Source organism: Epinephelus fuscoguttatus, linkage group LG13, assembly GCF_011397635.1.
Source record: "Epinephelus fuscoguttatus linkage group LG13, E.fuscoguttatus.final_Chr_v1".
Classification (NCBI taxonomy): domain Eukaryota; kingdom Metazoa; phylum Chordata; class Actinopteri; order Perciformes; family Serranidae; genus Epinephelus; species Epinephelus fuscoguttatus.
In genome coordinates this window covers 41,523,113-41,544,549 of record NC_064764.1, presented here as the reverse complement: position 1 = coordinate 41,544,549, position 21,437 = coordinate 41,523,113, and the positions used below count along the sequence as shown (strand labels likewise).

The following is a 21,437-nucleotide window of genomic DNA, read 5'->3' as shown; positions in this document are numbered from 1 at the left end:
ATTGTAGGGAAGCATGTTTTTCAGTTGGTGAACACATTTTGTGATCTCATTATAACTGACCTTATTCAGTGCTGCAGTGTGTTTGGAGTTTTAACAGCGGTGTGTTCTCAGACTGCTCTGGTTTGATTTGTTGCATCTTGTGTTGGATCGTTTGGTTTCAGAAATGGATGAAATTGTTTGTTGCTTGTGGTAATTTTGTTTCTCCTCCCCGAACCCCTTTCTCTTGTGTCTCCTCACCTCGTTCTCCTCCTCATTATGTCTCCCTCTTCTTCCTCTCTCCTCCGTCTCTCCGTCCCTCTCCAGATGATGAGGATCGACCCTATCAGTAGGCCCATGCCGGTCCAGATTCTCTCCCCCCAGCCCCCGACCCGGACCAGCTACACCGACGGCCTCGTCCAATCTGAAGACTCCTCCCCGTCACCGCCCTCACCTCCTCCACCTCCGCCTCCTCCCACCATCCAAAGTGTGGCCCATCAGCCAGCGCCAACCCCTTCCTACGTGAAGTACAGCACGCTGGCTCGCCTGCAGGGTCAGAGCCAGTCCTGGACCCAGCAGGCAGGAGGTGGACCACCTGCCCCTCCTGTCCAGTCTGCAAAATCCAACTACAACACCCTCCCAGCTGCCTACAGCACCTCCTCTCAGCTACCACCATCTCCTCCTCCTCCTCCTCCACCCACGGTGCCAGCTCCTGGCTCAGCCATGGCTGCACTGAAATATGCTCCATCAAGCCCCTCTGCTCTCCCACCACCACCCCCACCTGAGGAGGACATACAGGAGCCATCTTACCTCCCGCCTCCTCCACCAGAGAGCCTGGAGGCCAATGGGTTACCTCCACCTCCCCCTCCGGAGCCCATCCCCAACGCCAGCAATCACTTATCCAACACCGGCCTCCAGCAGTTCCTGGCACAGAAGTTTCCCAACATGGTGTACGACTTCACGCCAGAGATGAGTGAGGATACTTCTCCTCCTCCTCCACCTCCGGCTGAGCTCTCACCTCCAACCTCCCTGCAAGTTCTCCGGCCTGTGTCCCCTAATGCGCCCCCTCCTGCACCTCCCAAAACCTTCACTGGTGGTTTTCCCCCTCAAACTGCTCCCAAACCCTCGGGTCCTTCTTCCCTTCCCATTGCCCTCTCACCTGTGTCGCCATCGCAGCCCTTCAGCGGCCACGGCCCGGTGAAAAAGCAACAAAGCTTCTCAACAGGACACTCCCCAAATCAGCCTCCTCCCACTCTGCCAAAGCAGCACAGCCTCTCCTCCAAAAACCTCGCCATCTCTCCTTCCTCCTCCTCTTCCTCAGTCTCCATCGCGGCCGCTACCTCCTCGTTGGTCAAACAGATTGTCAATCAGTTCCCAGGAAACGCTGCCCCCGCCTCTCTGCCCGCCTCTAACTCCATGGAAGGATCGAAGTTCAGTGCTCCTCAGTCTCCTCCGGCGGTCAAGGCCAAACCAAAGTGGCAGCCAGGAGGCGTTGTGGCTGCGCAGTCCCCAGAGTTCCCTCCACCTCCTCCTGACAGTTCCGTGGGAGATTTCCCTCCTCCACCCTCCTCCAAGACGGGCTCCCCCATAAAGAAATCGCCTTCCGCCACATCCACAGGATCCATGAAGCGTGGGCCTCCACCGGCCCCACAGAGAGCCTCCTCCATCCGGTCCAGCTCAGGCGAGACCCAGGACGAGAGGCCAAAGAAGGTGGAGAGCCTGGTCAGCAAATTTGGCCAAGCTCCTCAGACGGGTACCTCATCCAGCTCCTCGTCAGCGACTGGGTCACCTTCGAAAGATTCCTCCACGCTTCCTGCTCCACTTCCGAAGCCGGGGAAGCTGAACTTGGCGAACCTGCCGTTGGCTCTCCAGGGGCTGCAGACGGGCCAGCACCATCAGCCCGTTGAGTTCCCGTCCCCTCCTCCCCCACCTCCCCCCTCCCAGCCGACTCACCTTGACTCGCCTGACTACTTCCCACCTCCCCCCAGTGACTTTGAGCTTTTCCCTCCTCCTCCCCACCCATCAGAGTTCCATCACCCTCCAAAGGTTGCTGTGGTGAACCCCCAGCCTCAGATGCAGCCACCTCAACAGTCGGCAACGCCCTCCTTGTCGTCCTCGTCATGGAAACAAGGTTCACTGAAAAAGGGGGCGGTCCTTCCTCCGACACTGAACCGGCGGACCAGCAACACCACCCCATATGACAACACAACTTCAATGCCCCTGTCGCCACCTCCTCTGTCTCAGACCCCACCTCCCTCCCTGGTCTCTTACTCCTCCTCCTCTCCTGTCCCCCCCACCTCTCCGAAATCACCGGGGCCGAGCTCCCTGGCCCTAAAGCCCCACTTCCTGGAAGACCTCAACCGCACCCTTAAGAGGAAGTCAGTGTCTCGCCACGGCTCCCTCACCTCCTCCCACCTCATCTCCTCTTCTAAGATGGAGCCTGTGGGCACCATGGACGACATGGCGCTCCTCCCGCCCCCGCCCCCTGAGCTCCTGCAGCAGCAACAGCAGCAGGGTGTCCGCGGACACTCCCACACTTTGTCCCGCCACCACACGCACTCCCACTCCACCAAACATGCCAACATCTCAGGCTATGCAACGCTGCGGCGAGGCCCACCTCCCGCTCCGCCGAAACGGGACCAAAGCACCAAACTATCCAGTGACTGGTAGGAGCGAGGACGCCGGCTGGAGCCTAAAGAACTGAACTGACTGTTTAGGTCTCACGCAGAGAAGAAATAATCAGTGTCTGTCTTGACTTGTCCTTTTCTCCTCATCCGAAACCATCCACCCTTGGATTCCGAGCAAGTAGCAAGTCGTCTTTCCTACTCTTAATCTCAGATTATGATTGTTCCTATTATCCTCATTATTACTATCATTACCGATACATGTTTAACCCAATGACATGAGTAAAAATATATATATGTATATATATATCTGTATACAAGCAAGCCAGAAAATCACCTATCGAGCTTTTTTCACAATGTCTGTGCAGCTTTGCATTGAAATATACAAAAGACAAGACTTGAACGACAACAGCAACAGAGGTGGTTTGCTGCACAATAACTGGTACTGCATGGAGCCGCGGCAACGGAAGGAACGTTACTGATGAAGGGAACGATAATGGAAGGAACGAGAGGAGCGAAAGTGGGATGATGTGTATAGAAGTGTATGTTGTGAACTGGGGGAGGGGGGTGGGGGGGTTGCATTGCCATTTAATTCAAACTTTTTGTGTGTGTTTTTATATAAGATTATTTAATACTGGAAAGATATTATTATAATTATTTTAAGTTTTGAACAAGTGTCTGAAGAGTTTGACTGAACGTGGGTGTGAACTCTCAGAGTATGTCAGAAGTGTTGATCTGAAACTAGCACACAGCTGGTTCCACTGAGTCGGATCATGTCATCCAATCATAGTTCGATAAATTAAGAGTGCCGTGGCTGATTGGTTTACGCCTCCCACAGGATAATACTTCAGAATCAGTAAGGCTGGGCTCAGATTACAGGGGTTTGAAAATTAGGGATGAGCAAGAGCACCATTATCTCTATCTGTATCTGCACCTGTTCAACCAACTCATGATCGGTGTCTGTATTTGTACTCAGAATGGATGCCGTTTATACCAAAAATGGGTGTGGCTCCAATGAAAAGTGGGTGGGGCCTAAGATGAAGTTGTTATTGTACACAGCAACTTTTATATATTTGTTACAGCTACCGAAATTAGGATTTTCCCTTGTCATCAGTATGAATACTGACACTTTTACTTGTGTAATACTTGTATCATCATCTGCCACCACGTTTAGATTTTGTTTTTGGAGCCACTGGGAGTAACTTGGGGTTCAGTATCTTGCCCAAGGATAATTTGACACATGGGATCGTTAAAAGTTTTCCCACACTCACAAACAGCTGCTCGTCTCATCCATCACTCTGATCAGCCATGACTGGACGGACTCCACAAACTGCTGCTGAAGGAAAATATTATATTACTTTACTCACGTCTTCCCTTCCCTCTGCAAAGTTAGATGTCATGGAGGCCACCGGGATAAAACCTGTAGGGGTGCGACTCACTAGAGGCCCCCCAGTATCATATTATCATAACACCCAAATTAAAGAAAAAACTGTGTCAGTGTCTGTTATATTTAAGGAGATAAAGTTTTCAGTCTGGTCATCTCGCTTTAATCATTTTTATTGCAACAAATTTTATTATTGTAGTGAGCTACCAAAAGTCTAATCTGTATTTTCAATATTAATAACTAATAATGAATCTTTACATCTGTGTTTTGATACAGTGTTGACACGCAAAATATTGCAATACTATGCCGTATCATTTTTTTTTTTTCTCCAGCGCCTGATAATTTGCCCATGTTAACCGCCTTTCTCTGATCTCAGTCGACCAAATCATCCATCCACATAAAAATTAGTTAACACGACCAGAACAAGCAGAACCTCCTTTAATCTGAGCTCAGCCTGAACCAGTCGGTCAGTCAGCGACACCAAACCAAACTCACTCTGGTGACAGATCCTGTTCTACAAACTCATCAGTCAGTCTGTGAGTGTGATAGATATGAAATCATGCAGCTAATCTGTCTGACAGAAGGTGATCATCAGTTTATGAGTTAATAAAGTCAGTCATTCATCTGAGCGGCTGCTCGTCACTCTGCTGGTTGGTTATTAAAGGTGTGTGTGTCCACTTTAAGCGTCAGAGATGCCCTGGGAACAAGTGCCTGAAAAACAAAATGCTTAAACTGCTCACAGGTGTGTGGTGACATCATACCGCGCAGACAGACACCCTCGACTTCTGTGATGTCATCAGCTTCCTGACATTATGAAGCCTGGAGTTTACCGTTCACACACTGCCATCTATGGAGAGTCTGAGGAAGCTCTGAGGAGCTGGTGTGGGACAACAAGCAGACACCAACATGGTGCTACTACAGCACCACCCAGTGGTGGTTTGACAGAACTACTGTGACAGCAGTGCCTGGTGCCCAGAGGACTGAGGGAGTCACATGTCAAGCTCTCATGATCTCCCATACCCAGCTGTAATTCTGTTTCTTACTCGGGGTAGTTTCTGTGTGTTGCTTCTGTTTCTGCTCCTGTAAACAATCACTTTGTTTGTTGCTGTAATTTCAAACTCCGCCCTCCGCTACTGTGATCAGTGTTTCAATGAATGAGTGACAAATACAAAGCCTCTGAATTTTATTTTACCCAAATTTCAACAGAATTTAAGCCGATATTTGGAGTTTAAATCATAAGTTGATTAACTGGTTAGTTATTCGACAAGAAATACATCTGCAGTCATGATTTAAGTCATGTGTTCAGGTAAAACTGTCCCAATTGTTGCAGAACCTCAAATATTAAAAGGATCTGTATGCAACATTCAGAGCTCATCTGTGGGATTGCTTGCACACAGCTCTCAACATGGAGGTGGCTGAGCAGGTGGCTAGCAGCTAAAGGTGCTAACAGCGCTTTTAAAATCCCTGTAAACATGTCAGTGTGAGTGAAATGGTCCTGCAGTGAATGTGTCACAGTGGGACTAACACACCCAGATCATGTGACTCCTGCATGTATACAGTCAGTCAGACCCAAACTGGCCGAGGCGCTCTGAGCATGCTCCACAGTTTCCGCCCCGGGCTTTGACCCGGAAGTCCAATAGCATTAAATGTGTAAGAGAAGAAGAAGCCGGTAACAACATGGAGAAATCTACATCCAGAGCCGTGACTTTCTGGACGGACCAAATGTACAGAGCTGTAAAGTTGTCCACCATGGTAGCAGTTAGCTGCTAGCTAACCGTAGCTAACTTGTTTGTCCATTGTTTGGTCTGTGACGTAATAGGTCAACAGGAAAAAGGTCCAATACTAACAAGCTGAAAGGGGGCATATCTCCACCTATCGTAGAGGAGTCAGGAGAGCGGGTGGGGCATGAAGAGGAGGAGAGTTAACACCAGCTGCACTCATTGCGTTGCTGAACCTTCACAAGTAGAAACATCTCAGTGACAGCTGACATAAAACAAAAGGATCAGACTCGATATTGTCAATCCCGATAAATTAAAAAAGATCCGATCAGGACATCTCTAATCAGCAGTAACCGCCATATGAGCGCAGTGCAGCTAGCCAATGAGAGACACCAACACATTCTCACTGCGACTTCGTCACATATCGACATTTGGTCACGTCTGTGTTGGTTGTTGACGTTCTGGGACGCCGTGTCAACTTCAGCCTGTTACATGCATTGTCTGTTTTCAAAATACACTTCTGTTTTCACAGGAAATGTACAGTTTGCATACAGCCTCCTTCAAAATAAAAGCACTACGTCGGTACAACACCGCCAACTGATGTTTTTTTTTCCTTCAACAACACACACATGGTTGAGTTTAGGAAAAAAGAACAGGGTTTGGCTTTACAAACTTAAGTAACCACCAGCCTGCCAAATGAAAGTCAGTGGTTGTTGGACCCATCAGACCCTCCAACCAGTCCTGCTCAGACTTCCACCACCTTAACTTTCGTTGTTGTCCCAGAGCATTTCACAGACACCAGCTGCGTATCATGCTGACGTCAAAGGACAGCTTTTATTGTCTGTGTCTGACCGGGCTGGATACATAAGCGCACATGTGCAGCCAGCCCGCCTACCACAACAAAGAACAGAGAAGCTCAGATTACAACACACACACACACACACACACACACACACACATACAGAGGAAGCGTGACTTCATTCTCTGCTCAGGACGCCATGATGCCACCATATTTTTATGAAGAAAACAGTGGTTTGCTGCTGCATTAATCGTCTGAGTCTTACAAACAGAACCCTTAATATTTACTAGTTTTCTGTCATCTCTGATACTGAACCAAATTCTTTGAGGTTTGGACGACTGTTTGGACAAAATGCTGATTTGAAATACGGTAACTTGGACTCTGGAAAGAAACGTCTCTCTGACATTAACCTTAAGTGCTCTGAGATTCCCACATGAAGGAGGAGGCGAGCCAGGAGGCAGCTGCCAGCAGTCTGAGAGCAGCAGCACTTAGAGAGAGAGGCCTAATGGATACACGCTGAGGGGAATAAGCTGTCGAATAAGTCTGTGGATAATTTCAGATGCAGTGATTCTGCTTTACTGCAACGTGTTAGGAAAAAACGTCGTCTGTTAGTTGATAGTCACAGTAGTTTGTTTCAGTCAAGCGGCTACATCAGATTAGATAAATGCAGTCAGGTAAATAGTTTGAGTCTGAGCGCCCTCAGCACCTTTACAGAAACACGGTCTGTCAGAGACAAAACTGTGTCCAGATCAGCTGATAAAAACCTTCTAACTGGTCACAGGTTTCAGAGTTAATGTGCAGCTGAACCCAGGTCTGTTTCGTCCTGTTTTTATCTCTGCTGCAGTTAAATGACCTGCATGACGTCACCCCAGCACACATGCCAAAAATCTGTGATATTTCTGCTCCTGTTCTGATTTTTAATGCGCAATCATTTGTTTTTGAAGTACTCTGAGTACATTTGAGTGTATTATTATTATTATTATGATTATTATGGTTACAACTCAGTTTTACCATCAGAGAACATGGCTGCTGTCGGTGTCAAACCTGCTGTTGCATTTAAAATAAACAAGACATGAGTCAAAATGAAGTGAGAGTTTTTACATGGGTCAAATCTGATTGTTTCCAGGCTTTGGATATCTACAGATTGAAACTTGTGGAGAATGAGTTTTCTGTCTGTTTTAAACTCTCTCTGATGTCTGTCCAGCTCCTGACACCACACTGTCCATCATATTAAACCTTAATAGTCACACTAGGCCAGGAACAAGTCATTTTGGCCAAAACAAAAAGAAAAAGAAAACGTCTGAAGTCACAAAACATATTTGAGCCTTGTAATGAAGGTAACAGAGTCTACTCAGTCTAAATAAGCCAACAGCTCTAAATGAGCATTCATTAATAAGTTTTAACACAACATGGTCACTCTGCTCTGGCGTCTTCTGATTATTTGGGCTTTGAACTTGCAGAGCAAATTAGTCTGTCAACACAGAGTCAGAATTCACAGCTAGCTTAACTAGGGAGACTCAAGATCAGCCATCGCTGTCGAGGCAAAATTTAGAGGACAGGCACCAGGCCGCAGACTGACGCAACACATTTTAGTTGACGAAATGTTAAAAGCTTTTTTTATTCCGTGTACAGGCTGCACACTTTTACAGCTTGGAGAATTTTAGAATCACTTTCGACTCACAACAGTGATGAATGAAAATTAAAATCTTAAAAAAATTACACAGAGGGATGTCAGGGTGAGGAGGCTGCCTTGGACAGGTGCTCTGAGCAGTTGGGGGCTTCAGTGCCTTGCTCAGGGGCACGGGGACAGGGACTTTAATCTGCGACCCTCCAGTCCCTGACCTAGGTCCCCCATGGACTGAGCTGCTGGAGTCAAAATGCTCCACTTTAGGTGACTATGAAAGTATCACTGCCTTCTAATTAAATGTGTCACGTCATTTTTCAACATGAGAAAGTTGAGTCGATGGTAAACTCTGCTCCCAAGCAGCTGAAGGTGTAGGAAACTAAACTAGTTCAATATGTTGGGTGGTTTTATTTTTATTACGTTTAGGAAACAGAAATGACTTTCAAAGCACTCTAAGATCACGACTTGTAAGTTTGTCAGTGCATGTTAAAGAATCGACCCCGAGGTTCTCGTCTAATGTTTGATATAAGAACCCCGGATCTTTTTAAAGTGTTCAGTGTGTCTGATGTTGGTGTGAGGGAACACTGACGCAGACAGACAGTCGGTTTGAGCTGACGGGCTGTTTGTCATGTTGCTTTAGTGACTTACAGAGGCTGTTTATTATCGCTCCTCCTTCTGCTGTATCTGCATGTGTTTTTCTTCCAGTGAGTGAGACCTTGTCAGTGAAGCATTCAGACCCTCTGTCTTTAACGTTCAGCAACAAACCACAACCTGATCCCAGCTGCATACACACAAATTCATCAATTCCTGCAAGAAAGATGGAGACTAAATAATGGAATAGAAAACTAAGTGTAAGAGACAGTAATCTGACTTTTATTCATCTCTCTGTGGGAGTCGGGTCATACTGGGCGATACATTAAACCAATAATGCAAATTAATGAAATAAAACGGTTTTAAAACAGGAGATCATTCCAATGAAAAATAAAGTTAAAGGGACAGTTCACTCTAAAATAAAAAATACATATTTCTCTTCTTCCCTGTAGAGCTGTTTATCTGTCGAGATAGTTTTGGTGTGAGCTGCAGAGATATTGACTGCAGAGATGTCACATCTCAAAATAATCCACAGACCTTTTGGTTCTTTTAGGTTGTTTTTTTTTAAGAGAAACAGTCGTGTGTAAATACAGCATTGTTTAGAATTTAATTTCAGTTTTATAAAGCCCAATATCACAAATCACAGTCTGTCTCAGAGGCTTTACAACAGACACCTCTCTGTCCTTTGGACCCTCACAGCTGATCAGGAAAAACTCCCCCAAAAAAACTTTGACATGGAACAATGGTCGACACCCCAGAGAGAGGTATGTTACAGACTGTAACATACCTGAGGTGGAGGCAGTCACAGGAGATGAACTACAGGATAGGAGCTGCGTGGATGTTTGGAAAGACTGCTCGTGTTTCTGCCCTTACATGTCCAAGTTGAACTTGTGACAACAAGCAGTGTCGGCACCAGCTTCATGAGGTATAACCAAACTTCAGCCTCTGTGAGTGTGTGTGTGTGACACAGAGCTGCACAGCTGGCCCCGCCCCTCCACACAGAGACCTCTCCTCTGGACTAAATAGCAAAAAAGCATCAGTGACGAATGTCTTAATCTGACTGCAGATTAGAAACTGACACAGTGAGATAAAAAGTGTGCAAGATGACGTTTATGTGACATAAATGAACAAGAAATATATTGTCTGAATTTTCCCAGTACTGATAGCAGACACGTTGGAGCTTATCAATACTACCGTCTTTAATAATTGGCCCTGAGGCCTGTTTAATAACTGGTTTCAGTACCCATCCCTTGTAGGAACTATTTTCTTTCTCCTGAACTGCACCCACCAACTGTATCACTGCACAGAAGGAAGCATGTATCTACTGCTAGCTTGCTAACATTACAGCTCAGCTGAGTAGGACGCCATTATGTTTACATCTCGTGCTGTCACGAGCACGAGCCAGATGCTCAACTCCGTCTGTGCGGTGATTCGGTTGGCAGGTGTAGTTTGGCTGATATCTCCAACACTCGGCAGCTCACACCAAAACTATCCAGACTGATAAACAGCAGGTGAGAGGATGAATGTGTGTTTGATTTTGGGATGAACTGTCCCTTTAAGGTTAATTTAAGTGTTTCCAAATGAAGCATTGTTACAACATGCTGGATCAGAAAACGTGCACGTATAAATCATATCAGAGGAAAAGTTAAGACTCACTGAAAAACATGATTACAACGCGAGAGGAGCTGTACAGACGACAGGCCGAGCTTTATTCAACATGACCCTGATCACACATTCATTCACACCTGGAGACGTCCCAGTAGGACCCCAGTATGACCCCAGTCTGAGCTGCTGGACTTCAGGGTGTCACTTCAGCCTGTGTTAAAGGAGCGAGGTCAGTGTCTGGAGTCCTGGTCCAATCAGGAAGCAGCATGAAAACAGACAGAGGAACAGCTGATGAGGATAAAGTAAACAGTAATAGTTTATTGTGGTGCTTTAATGTGTCTCCAGCAGGCAGTTACCAGCACGTTGATCCACTGAGAGTCAGCGTAGATGTACAGAGCTCCTCTGTCTGTCCGCAGCACCATCATGTTCTCCCCCCGCAGCCTCCTCATCTGTTTCTCTCCGTCAGCGATGAAGATCTGCAGAGTGACACCACAGTCACTACGACGCAGCGACCACTGACAATAAAACTGAGCCCACGTATGTTTCATTGAGCAGTGAAAGTGTTTGACACTGACCGTGCTGACTCTGTCCAGCTGCCTCTGTGGGGTTTGAACCTGTGAACAGTTACAATCAGCCGGAGGACCTCGGTCTCCTGTGTCTCCCTGCAGGCCTGGCAGGATGTACACTGCAACACATAAAAGTGCGCGGTGCCCAGAGAGGCAGTCAGAGCTACAGGCTACAATGAGGCTAAAAACAGAGTTCAGATGAGGTTTTTCCAAACAGCTTTTTATGTCGGGGCTTCAGGACACTTGGATCACTACGGACGAGCAGTATGGAGATATTTTGTGGTTTCAGTGATGTGTTTTTGGACGTCTGAATCTGGGGCGCCGTCAGCCTCCATTAGGTGGAGTTGTGTTGCTACCTCCTCTCCCCTTGGATCTCTGCAAGTGATGTGAGGACTCTAAAACTTCACCTGAGCCTCCCTCGCCATATGGGTGAGTAGATAATGGCTGAGTTTTCAGTTTTGGGTGCACTATCCCTTTAAAGGTCCCTCTGACTCTGTCTTAACTGCAACATGACCGAGTTTATGGTGATAAATAAAAAAAGAGCAGAGTGTTCTGTGAGCAGGAGAACCTGACGGAGACACTTCTGATTTCACACTTTAGATTTGACTGAATTCATTTTCCTTACAGTCGTTTTCTGTTTCCTGATATTTAAGGATCAGATTTACTTTGTAGTTTCTTCGTTCTCTGATCGTATTCCTCCAGAAGTTTCATCTCTTCCTCCTCTGACCTGTCTGGTTTTCAGGTCTTCTTTTCTTCTGACAGTTTTGAACTATCTAACTATTAGCTCACCTCGAGAGACGATAACAGGTGTCACAAGAATCAGTCCAAGCAAACAAACAATCTCCATGGAAACTTTTACTGCTGTGAAATCTCGCAGTAGATGAGTTCTTTCTTAACTAAGGAAACCTGTAAGGGATTCTGTGCAACTGTATAAGGCAACTTTTAAAACTCCGGGGTTGCGTTTGACTGTCTTGGTTGTAACATTACACTCGCTCTCCGCTTCCATGTATCTAACGTTACCATGCCAACACCTACATCTATCATAGACGCAATGAGGACGTAATGGAGGGAGGTGGAGTTGTGGATGTGCTGTGTGAAATGCAAGAGAGGTAAGAGTAGCTTTAAGGAGAAATCTTGAGGTGTTTGTGCAGCCAGTCCTGAACCTTTTTCCCTAGTGTCCTACTCACGCCAAGATTTGAGTCATTTTGACCATCAAAAATCAACTATAATTAGTGCTCAGTAACAATACTCATATCCACCTTGTCCAGGACGTCCAGCCACTCCGGTCAGACCAGGCAGTCCTGCAGGACCAGGATGACCCACCCTCCCTGGAGGTCCACGAGGTCCCTTAAACCCCTGCAGGCAGCGATTCATGTTATAAAAGTAACATCTTTCAACAAGTGTTGACATAATAATCAGACCTGCAGTCACTCAGAGTTACAGACTGAATAACTGTGATCAGACGTGTCAGCTCTCTGTGTGTCTACATGTGTATCTGCTGTATGAACCTACTGCAGCTCCTCGACCTCCAGCCTCTCCTCTGGGTCCTTGTTCACCTCTCTGCCCTGCATCGCCCCTCAGGCCGGGGTCGCCCTGGAACAGCACAGAACAGCTCTCACAGCTTCACCCACAGCCCTCATGTGTTCATGTAACTTTTATTCTGAATCTAACGTTTGTCATGTCAGCTGATCTTCTACCTTCTCTCCTGGCGCTGCGGGGACGCCGTGCTCACCCTGAACACACACACACACACACACACTGATCAATACAAACCTATTCATTCATTCATAGAAAATATGATGAAGATGATAATGTCACATTTCCATTTCCCCTCACCTTCTCTCCACTGGGTCCTCTTCTTCCTTTCACACCTTTATGACCCTGATGGACGGATAAGAACAGATCAGACTGTGAGAGAGCTGTTTAGAGAAGCCAGAAGTCTTTAAAGTGTATAAAGCAATAAGAGAAGAAGACATGCAGCAGCATGTGTCTCACCCTGAAGCCTTTACGTCCCTTACTGCCCTGTGAACACACACACACACACACACACACACACACACACGTTATTAGTTCTATATTAAATCACTTTGTTTTGTTTGCACAGAGGGTAAAATATATATATATATATATATATATATATATATGTATATACAGTACAGGCCAAAAGTTTGGACACACCTTCTCATTCAATGCGTTTTCTTTATTTTCATGACTATTTACATTGTAGATTCTCACTGAAGGCATCAAAACTATGAATGAACACATGTGGAGTTATGTACTTAACAAAAAAAGGTGAAATAACTGAAAACATGTTTTATATTCTAGTTTCTTCAAAATAGCCACCCTTTGCTCTGATTACTGCTTTGCACACTCTTGGCATTCTCTCCATGAGCTTCAAGAGGTAGTCACCTGAAATGGTTTCCACTTCACAGGTGTGCCTTATCAGGGTTAATTAGTGGAATTTCTTGCTTTATCAATGGGGTTGGGACCATCAGTTGTGTTGTGCAGAAGTCAGGTTAATACACAGCCGACAGCCCTATTGGACAACTGTTAAAATTCATATTATGGCAAGAACCAATCATCTAACTAAAGAAAAACGAGTGGCCATCATTACTTTAAGAAATGAAGGTCGGTCAGTCTGGAAAATTGCAAAAACTTTAAATGTGTCCCCAAGTGGAGTCGCAAAAACCATCAAGCACTACAACGAAACTGGCACACATGAGGACCAACCCAGGAAAGGAAGACCAAGAGTCACCTCTGCTTCTGAGGATAAGTTCATCCAAGTCACCAGCCTCAGAAATCGCAAGTTAACAGCAGCTCAGATCAGAGACCAGATGAATGCCACACAGAGTTCTAGCAGCAGACCCATCTCTAGAACAACTGTTAAGAGGAGACTGCGCGAATCAGGCCTTCATGGTCAAATAGCTGCTAGGAAACCACTGCTAAGGAGAGGCAACAAGCAGAAGAGATTTGTTTGGGCCAAGAAACACAAGGAATGGACATTAGACCAGTGGAAATCTGTGCTTTGGTCTGATGAGTCCAAATTTGACATCTTTGGTTCCAACCGCCGTGTCTTTGTGAGACGCAGAAAAGGTGAACGGATGGATTCCACATGCCTGGTTCCCACTGTGAAGCATGGAGGAGGAGGTGTGATGGTGTGGGGGTGTTTTGCTGGTGACACTGTTGGGGATTTATTCAAAATTGAAGGCACACTGAACCAGCATGGCTACCACAGCATCCTGCAGCGACATGCCATCCCATCCGGTTTGCGTTTAGTTGGACCATCATTTATTTTTCAACAGGACAATGACCCCAAACACACCTCCAGGCTGTGTAAGGGCTATTTGACCAAGAAGGAGAGTGATGGAGTGCTGCGGCAGATGACCTGGCCTCCACAGTCACCGGACCTGAACCCAATGGAGATGGTTTGGGGTGAGCTGGACCGCAGAGTGAAGGCAAAGGGGCCAACAAGTGCTAAACACCTCTGGGAACTCCTTCAAGACTGTTGGAAAACCATTTCAGGTGACTACCTCTTGAAGCTCATGGAGAGAATGCCAAGAGTGTGCAAAGCAGTAATCAGAGCAAAGGGTGGCTATTTTGAAGAAACTAGAATATAAAACATGTTTTCAGTTATTTCACCTTTTTTTGTTAAGTACATAACTCCACATGTGTTCATTCATAGTTTTGATGCCTTCAGTGAGAATCTACAATGTAAATAGTCATGAAAATAAAGAAAACGCATTGAATGAGAAGGTGTGTCCAAACTTTTGGCCTGTACTGTACATATAGCAGAAAAATAATATAAAAACAAGTCTAGAGAAGCTGCAGAGGTTTTTCCTCAAAACAAAAAGGTGAAACTGTTATGTGCACAGTCATAAATGATGGTAAAGTAACGTTCACAAACACTACTCACTGTTGTCCGGTTTTACATTTCACCTCAGTCTACAAAACCTCGTGGTAAAAATAAACCAGCCTGTAAATGATGCTGAAACATGATCATATTCCTAAAGTCATTTACAGGTCAACAGAGAGTGAACAAACGCAGCGTGAGGCTCCAGTGTACCTTCACCATCCCAGGAGTTCCTATGTCTCCGTACAGACCCCTCCAGCCTCTGTCCCCCTTCTCTCCCTGTGGGGACAAACAGCAGCACGTTAACTGTTACAGTAGATTCATACAGTTTATACACAGCTAATGTTCACAGGACAGGATCACAGTGACTCTGAATGAGACTTTATTACTCTGATGTGATCTGCCCACATGGATCATTTGTGACTTTAATATAAACTGCGCCCAGCTGTTCAGATGGTGATAATAATTCAAACACAGCTCTACATGTGTATTCTGATGTTTGTTTTCTGTAATTAAAGCATGTGACAAAAGTCTCTGTGGGTCAGAGGCTGAATATGAGCTGAATGTGCTGTAAAAAGCTTCATGCTGCAGTTACAGAAAACGCAGAATGACTCAGCTGTACGTCAGTGTATGACAGACATGCAGAGTCTTCCTGTGACCTTTTGACCTGGTGGTCCCATGACTCCTGGTGGTCCAGGTTCTGCCTCTGGACACACACACACACACACACACACACACAGTTTGAACACACACACACACACAGACAGTAAATTGATGTTGTGACCTTTTCTGGATACAGGAGTGTGTGTGTGTGTGTGTGTACCTTGGGTCCTCTGGGTCCTCTGCAGCCCTACAAACAGAAACACTATTAAGGGGTGCTGTATGATGCCTATAACACACTGTCATTGTATAAACACTGCTGCAGTGAATGAGTATGGAGAAGTTGTATGGTAGCCTTGATTTTCTCACTTTCACAATTTAAATTACACATGCAGCTCAAATTCAATTTTGCTCACTCTACACACAGCCCTGAAACACACCCACATGCACCAGATGCCACAGTGAGGGGGCTGCACATGGACAGGTGCCAAGAGTAGTTGGGGGTTCAGTGCCTTGCTCTCCAGCTCCCAGTCTACGCTCCATATTGCTCCGTACGGGGACTTAAACCGACGACCCCCTGGTTCCCAACCCCATCCCTATGACCTGAGCTGCTGCCCCAAACTGGTCCCAGAAAGATGCAGAATCCATAAAGGAGGTGAGTCATACCTTTTCCCCTTTTGCTCCTGTGATTTGCTCGGTTATATCAACCTGAGGAGTTAAAGGCAGAGCAGCATGATTTAGTTTTAAAGAAATACTTGACTCACAGAAAGATCATCTGCGTGTCAGTTACTAACCCTGTGTTGTGTTGAATTCATACAGAACACTTTGTCTTTCTCACATGTCTCCACAGTGAACAAAGAATCCAAAAACTGAGGAAATTCCTGATGAATTGACGTCACTGGGGTCCACGTTTAACAACAGGAAGACGATATCAAAACATCTGTTAACAAACTCTCAGATAACCTCTGCAGTGTCATTAAAGTCTCATTTATCCAGTACTTCCCAAACATACACATTTTCACTAAAACCTTCCTGTTTAAAACACTTCAGCACATCAGCAAAGTGCATGTGTTTGACCACTGCTCGTGCATTCCACTGAGCAGAGTTAAAACGCACACACTTGCCCAGGTGTGCTACTCAACCATGCATACGACTGCTCAAGCTGAAGTGTTTTAATAGTAATGCCTAATTTAAACTTCTGCAGAAAAGCTTCCACAGAGCCGCGCCACACCTGAAAAATCTGCCTGCACATCAGGAGCAGCTGACACCTCAGACGTTTGACTGGACATCAGAGCTGAGAGGTGGGATCTCTAGATGGTTCTGGTCCCAGCAGGCATGTGTTAAATTATGTGCTGCACTGAATTCACAGCCACAGAAGTAAAAATTAGGCCAAGGTTTTATTGAAAATAAATGTGTTTGTAGAGTACTGAGCATCCGACTGGATAAATAAGACTCAGATTATCCTGCAGCAGTTGGGCGAGAGTTTGTAAGCAGATGTTTTGATACAGTTTTGTTTCTGATAAACACGGAGGCCCTTCACTTCATTTCATCAAGAACTTTCTCAGTTCACCGTGGAGGCTTGAGAGACAAACAGGTGGCGGTAAAGGTAACAAGGGGTGAGTACTTGATTCAGTTTTTTAGAATACATTTAGAATGTTACGCCCCCATGTGGAGGATTTCAGAAAAAAGAATCATCACCATCAGCTCTGCTTTCCGTTTGACTGTAGGAAACGCAGGTGGTGGAGGAGGAGGAGGGATGAAGACGTCACATCTCCGAGGTGACCACCTGCTGTCTCTGGTAGATAGAAATCCTACAGACACACACACACACACACACACACACACACACACACACACAGAGTAAATTGATGTTGTGAAGCTCTGGAGTGACCCATTAGAGACTTCTCTCTAAACTTCTCTCATGTTCCAGGTGTGTAGGAGCTTCAATGTTCCTGTTCAGGTCATGTTAGTTACCGTCTGTTAGATTACTAGCTGTTGCCCTACAGTATCTGGTCCACAATCATGACAAATGATTTTTCTGTAACCTGAGCCAGCTTGTTCTCCAGCTGATGAAGGTAAAACCTGCGGAGCCCTCGACCTCAGACGGCTACATCCACACTGGAATCACAACACTTCACATTTTAGATAAATGATAAACCACCAAGAGAAAAGCCAGCATCACACACTAACTGCTCTCCTTTTCTCCTGTGTGAGGACATACAGCGATATGTGTACATGCACATTTGGTTCGAACTCTCTCCCACCCTGTCCTGAGAGAGGACAAGTGGTGACTAAGCACCAACTCCATGTTATGTTGCAGTTGCTTGGTTCTCCAATTATCTTAGTGACAGATCCCAGTGCATTAAGAGTGAAGATCTATGCTCAGATACTGTAACTGTTTCCAAGGGTGTACCACAGGGCTCTGTATTAGGTCCACTTTTATTTACTATTTATATAAATAATCTGGGTCAAAGTGTGTCAGAACCAGGTGCAAATTTTCTTTTTTATGCTGATGACACAGTGATTTATTGTTGTGTGTCAACTCTTGTACAGGCCATTGAATCTTTGCAAAATGTTTCTAATGTGGTTCAACATACCTTACTTGAGTTGCAACTTGTTCTCAACGCAGACAAGTGGAAACTCATGTTGTTCAGCAATGCCAGAAATGGGCCACTAAATGTTCCTTCAGTGGTCACTCTTGATGGTAACATCATAGAGGTTGTAAATTGATATAAATATCTGGGCATCTTGATCGATGACTCCCTCACGTTTAAGTCACATGTGATGTGCTTGGTGAAGAAGCTGAGGTTAAAGTTGGGGTTTTATTTTCGCAATAAGATGTGTTTTTCTTTTCATGTGAAAAAGCGTCTTGTTGCTGCCACCTTGTTACCTGTACTGGACTATGGTGATCTGTTATATATGCATGCCTCTGCACAATGTCTTCAGCAGGTTGATGCAGCCTACCCTGCCTCCTTGAGGTTCATTACAAACTGCAAACCCCTCAGTCACCACTGTGAGTTGTACTCTAGGGTAGGATGGTGTGCGCTGGCCACGCGTAGGATGTGCCATTGGTACACGTTCATTTATAAGGCTATTCTTGGTCTGCTCCCACATTATCTGTGTATATCTATTGTGCAGACAGTTGGGCAGTACTTTTTGCGTTCTCAAGACCTCTTCCTGCTTAATGTGCCATTTGCACGCACTGATCATGGTAAAAGGGCTTTTAAGCATTCTGCTCCTTCGTCATGGAACACACTGCAGAATGTGTTAAAACTTGATAATCTTATTACTTTGACTGCTTTTAAATCTAAAATGAAAGAAACAGAGTCTGAATCCTTACAGTGTCAGTGTTTTGATGCATCAGTGCTTGATGATGTGTATTCTTGAGATTGTTTTTATGTTTAATTCCCTGTATTGTTGTTTTTGTTGTTCTGTCTGGAATTGCTTTTATTGTTTATTGTGCTGCCTGTCTTGGCCAGGTCTCCCTCACAAAAGAGATTTTTAATCTCAGTGGAACTTCACCTGGTTAAATAAAGGTTAAATAAATAAATTAATTAATAAAAAGAAATAAATGTTATGGGATGTTCTGCTGCTTCTGTCTCCTGTTTGTACTCACTGGTGGTAACAGAGGCAACAGCCGGCTGGAGGCCGCTGAGCAAGGCAGTCCATCCCAAAACCAGCTGAGGCAGCATCTCCTGTCGTCCTGCAACAACAGCTGAATGTTATCCAAACAAGAACTGAAGTTTAATACAATGACTGAAACATAAGAATTTCTGCCATGTGACAAAACATACAAACAAACCCTCAGTGGTTGAGAACAACTTTTTTCAGCAAAGGCGAGTTCTCTCAGGCGGATTAAGATCTTGTTTCATTGATAAGAATAAGACTCCTGAAACCTGTTTCCTTAATCTCGATAACTCATCTAGCTCAGGTCGAGAGATGTGCAGCGGAGATAAGAGGACCTGAGGTGACCCCAACCCTGATTCTGTCTCTCCTCCTCACACACACTATGTCTTCTTCAGACGGACTCAACTCCTCATACGTGGCTCACTGAACATGATGTGCAATAATGAGGAAAGATCACAAACACAATCACGGACATTCTGTATTAACCGTGCACTCTTGCACTAATTACAATAAGTTCTGACACCGCACAAAGACATTTGAAGCAACCACACTTATTTATCATTCATACTGGTAACCTGTCATTGTATATGTTGTATGGTTCGCACTGATGCACCTCACTGTTTGTCATTTTGTTATAGTTTTGCACCTTGTTATTAGAGATATAGTTATAGTGAGTTTTATATTTGCTATACATTGCTCTCTGCTTTGTTATGTTAGTCTTTATCTGCACATTCTTTTTATCTGCACTCCTCAAACTTTGTATTTCAACTGCTGCACAACAATTTCCCTCAGGATAAATAATGTTTTATCTTGTTTTAAGTCTTTCTTCTGTCAGTGCAGTGCAACTCTTCCTGCAGTGACACGCCTGAACTGCAGAACACAGACAGTTTTGTTTTCAAGCTTTAAATGAAATAAACTGTAAACTCTGCAGTGGAAGGGAAACAATCTCATTAACTGTAGATGCAGCTCCAGTTAATTACAGTTTGTATATTTCAGAATTTAAGAAAACATATTTATTCCAGAAGTAAAGCATAAACAATGACACTTCTCATGCAAACTGATTTGAATTCACAAGTGTTGATGACCAAAGACAATTAACTCACTTCTGTCAAGAGAATTCAACATCAGCCTCAGTGACAGATAAAGACTGTTTTCTAAATTCAAACATCTGGATGTGTAAAACTGCTGACCCTCTCAGAGGAGATGGTGCATCTCCAGATGTTCATCCTGACACAGTAGCTCAGCTGTTTCACCAGGACTGCTCTCTGCTGGTTCAGATGCTTCTCATGGTTCAGACACCAGAGGAGGTTAAAATGCCTCATTGTGTTCTCATGTGTTGTATCTGTGCCGTGTGTCTTACCTCCGTGTCGTCCCCTCCTCTTCCCGGCACTGTGTGGCCGCTCTCCTCCTCCTGCAGTGGAGATGTCTGTTGGAGCCGGAGCTCCTCCTGGTCATCGTCCAGCCGAGCTGGAGCCCATTCTGCTACGCTTGCACGCTGAGTCCAACTTAGCTCAATAAACTGTGGAAATGCAACGCAGCCTCTGGCAGCGCTCTGCAGGGATAATCAGATAATTACTTACACACTGAGCCAAAGAGAAGTCTGCTTATCAGGGCGCTGCCACTGCTGCCGCCGCCGCCGCGCTGGAGAGGATGGACCAGTGAGAGGAGTCAGTGGCACCTTCTGTCAGATTGTATTATATTATCGTTACTGTTTTTCCATTTACGTTCCAGGAACTGAGCCAAGATCCTCACAGTGATCACACAGTTTAATGTAGAATGCTCACTGATGCTGCGACTCACAGAGACCTTAAAGTGAGGTCAGCAGGAGGGAAAATATGTTTTATATATACATGCAGTCATGTCTGTGTGAAGTATCATGAACGTACACACAAATCATGTCTGAACAGAAACAGAGTGATGAAACTGAGACTCATCGTACCGAGTGTTGTGTCACTGCAGGTGATGTTGTCCTGTGGAGGAACTTCACACCTCAAACAGGTGTTTCAGTGTTTTCCTGAACTATAAATCAAACCAGGGAGGAAGTTGAGCTCATAGGACTGAGTACAGTCCATAAGAGTAATCAGCACCTGCCTGATGTCGTGTCCTGAGTGGGAGACGGGTAATCACTTCACTGGTGTGCCGTTGATAGGCCCACGACACCTCCAGAGGGCTCAACAGCGACACTTCGATTCCAAGATGTGCCCCCTCTACTTTTACCCCTCATGTTGGGCGTCCTGCAGACCAGTTGGGGTCCGTCCTCTTCATCCAAAACCAACTGCTGCTTCACTCAGCAGTCTCTGACAGTGACATGTAGTTTGTCAGGCCTGTCCTCGCACCCCCACACATTCAGAACCCTGGATGCTGATGTGGCTACACATCCTCTACAGGGAGCACCTGCGTACGCCTGCCTCGTGGTTCTGCCTCAGCTGCTCGGTCTGTGTACTCCAGGCCACAAGGCTCCCCAGCTGCAGCC

General features: G+C 45.5%; 2 protein-coding genes and 1 long non-coding RNA gene across 6 annotated transcripts in view; 1 reads left to right on the top strand and 2 right to left on the bottom strand.

Moving 5' to 3' along the window:
* raph1a (Ras association (RalGDS/AF-6) and pleckstrin homology domains 1a) overlaps positions 1 to 7,556 on the top strand; it is a 98,422-nt gene extending 90,866 nt beyond the window's left edge. For all 4 annotated transcript variants that reach the window (XM_049593492.1, XM_049593489.1, XM_049593490.1 and 1 more), the window contains one exon: positions 304 to 7,556. In XM_049593492.1, the coding sequence (XP_049449449.1) occupies positions 304 to 2,646 (2,343 nt within the window). In that variant the 3' untranslated portion in view covers positions 2,647 to 7,556. The remainder of the gene's footprint in view (positions 1 to 303) is intronic.
* A 1,451-nt stretch (positions 7,557 to 9,007) lies between these two features.
* LOC125899327 (acetylcholinesterase collagenic tail peptide-like) lies at positions 9,008 to 15,446 on the bottom strand. The gene is made up of 10 exons (XM_049593530.1): positions 15,397 to 15,446; positions 14,951 to 15,016; positions 12,883 to 12,909; positions 12,724 to 12,768; positions 12,585 to 12,620; positions 12,400 to 12,480; positions 12,147 to 12,243; positions 10,897 to 11,006; positions 10,678 to 10,797; positions 9,008 to 10,566 (listed from the first exon to the last, which is right to left on the bottom strand). The coding sequence occupies exons 1-10, from the start codon at positions 15,415 to 15,417 to the stop codon at positions 10,552 to 10,554; spliced, it is 618 nt and encodes a 205-aa protein (XP_049449487.1). The 5' UTR covers positions 15,418 to 15,446; the 3' UTR covers positions 9,008 to 10,551.
* A 113-nt stretch (positions 15,447 to 15,559) lies between these two features.
* Positions 15,560 to 20,458, bottom strand: LOC125899344 (uncharacterized). Its single transcript, XR_007450718.1, has 5 exons — positions 20,325 to 20,458; positions 18,954 to 19,040; positions 17,036 to 17,148; positions 16,004 to 16,045; positions 15,560 to 15,587 (listed from the first exon to the last, which is right to left on the bottom strand). It is a non-coding gene; the product is annotated as an uncharacterized LOC125899344 (long non-coding RNA).
* Positions 20,459 to 21,437: the final 979 nt, after the last annotated feature.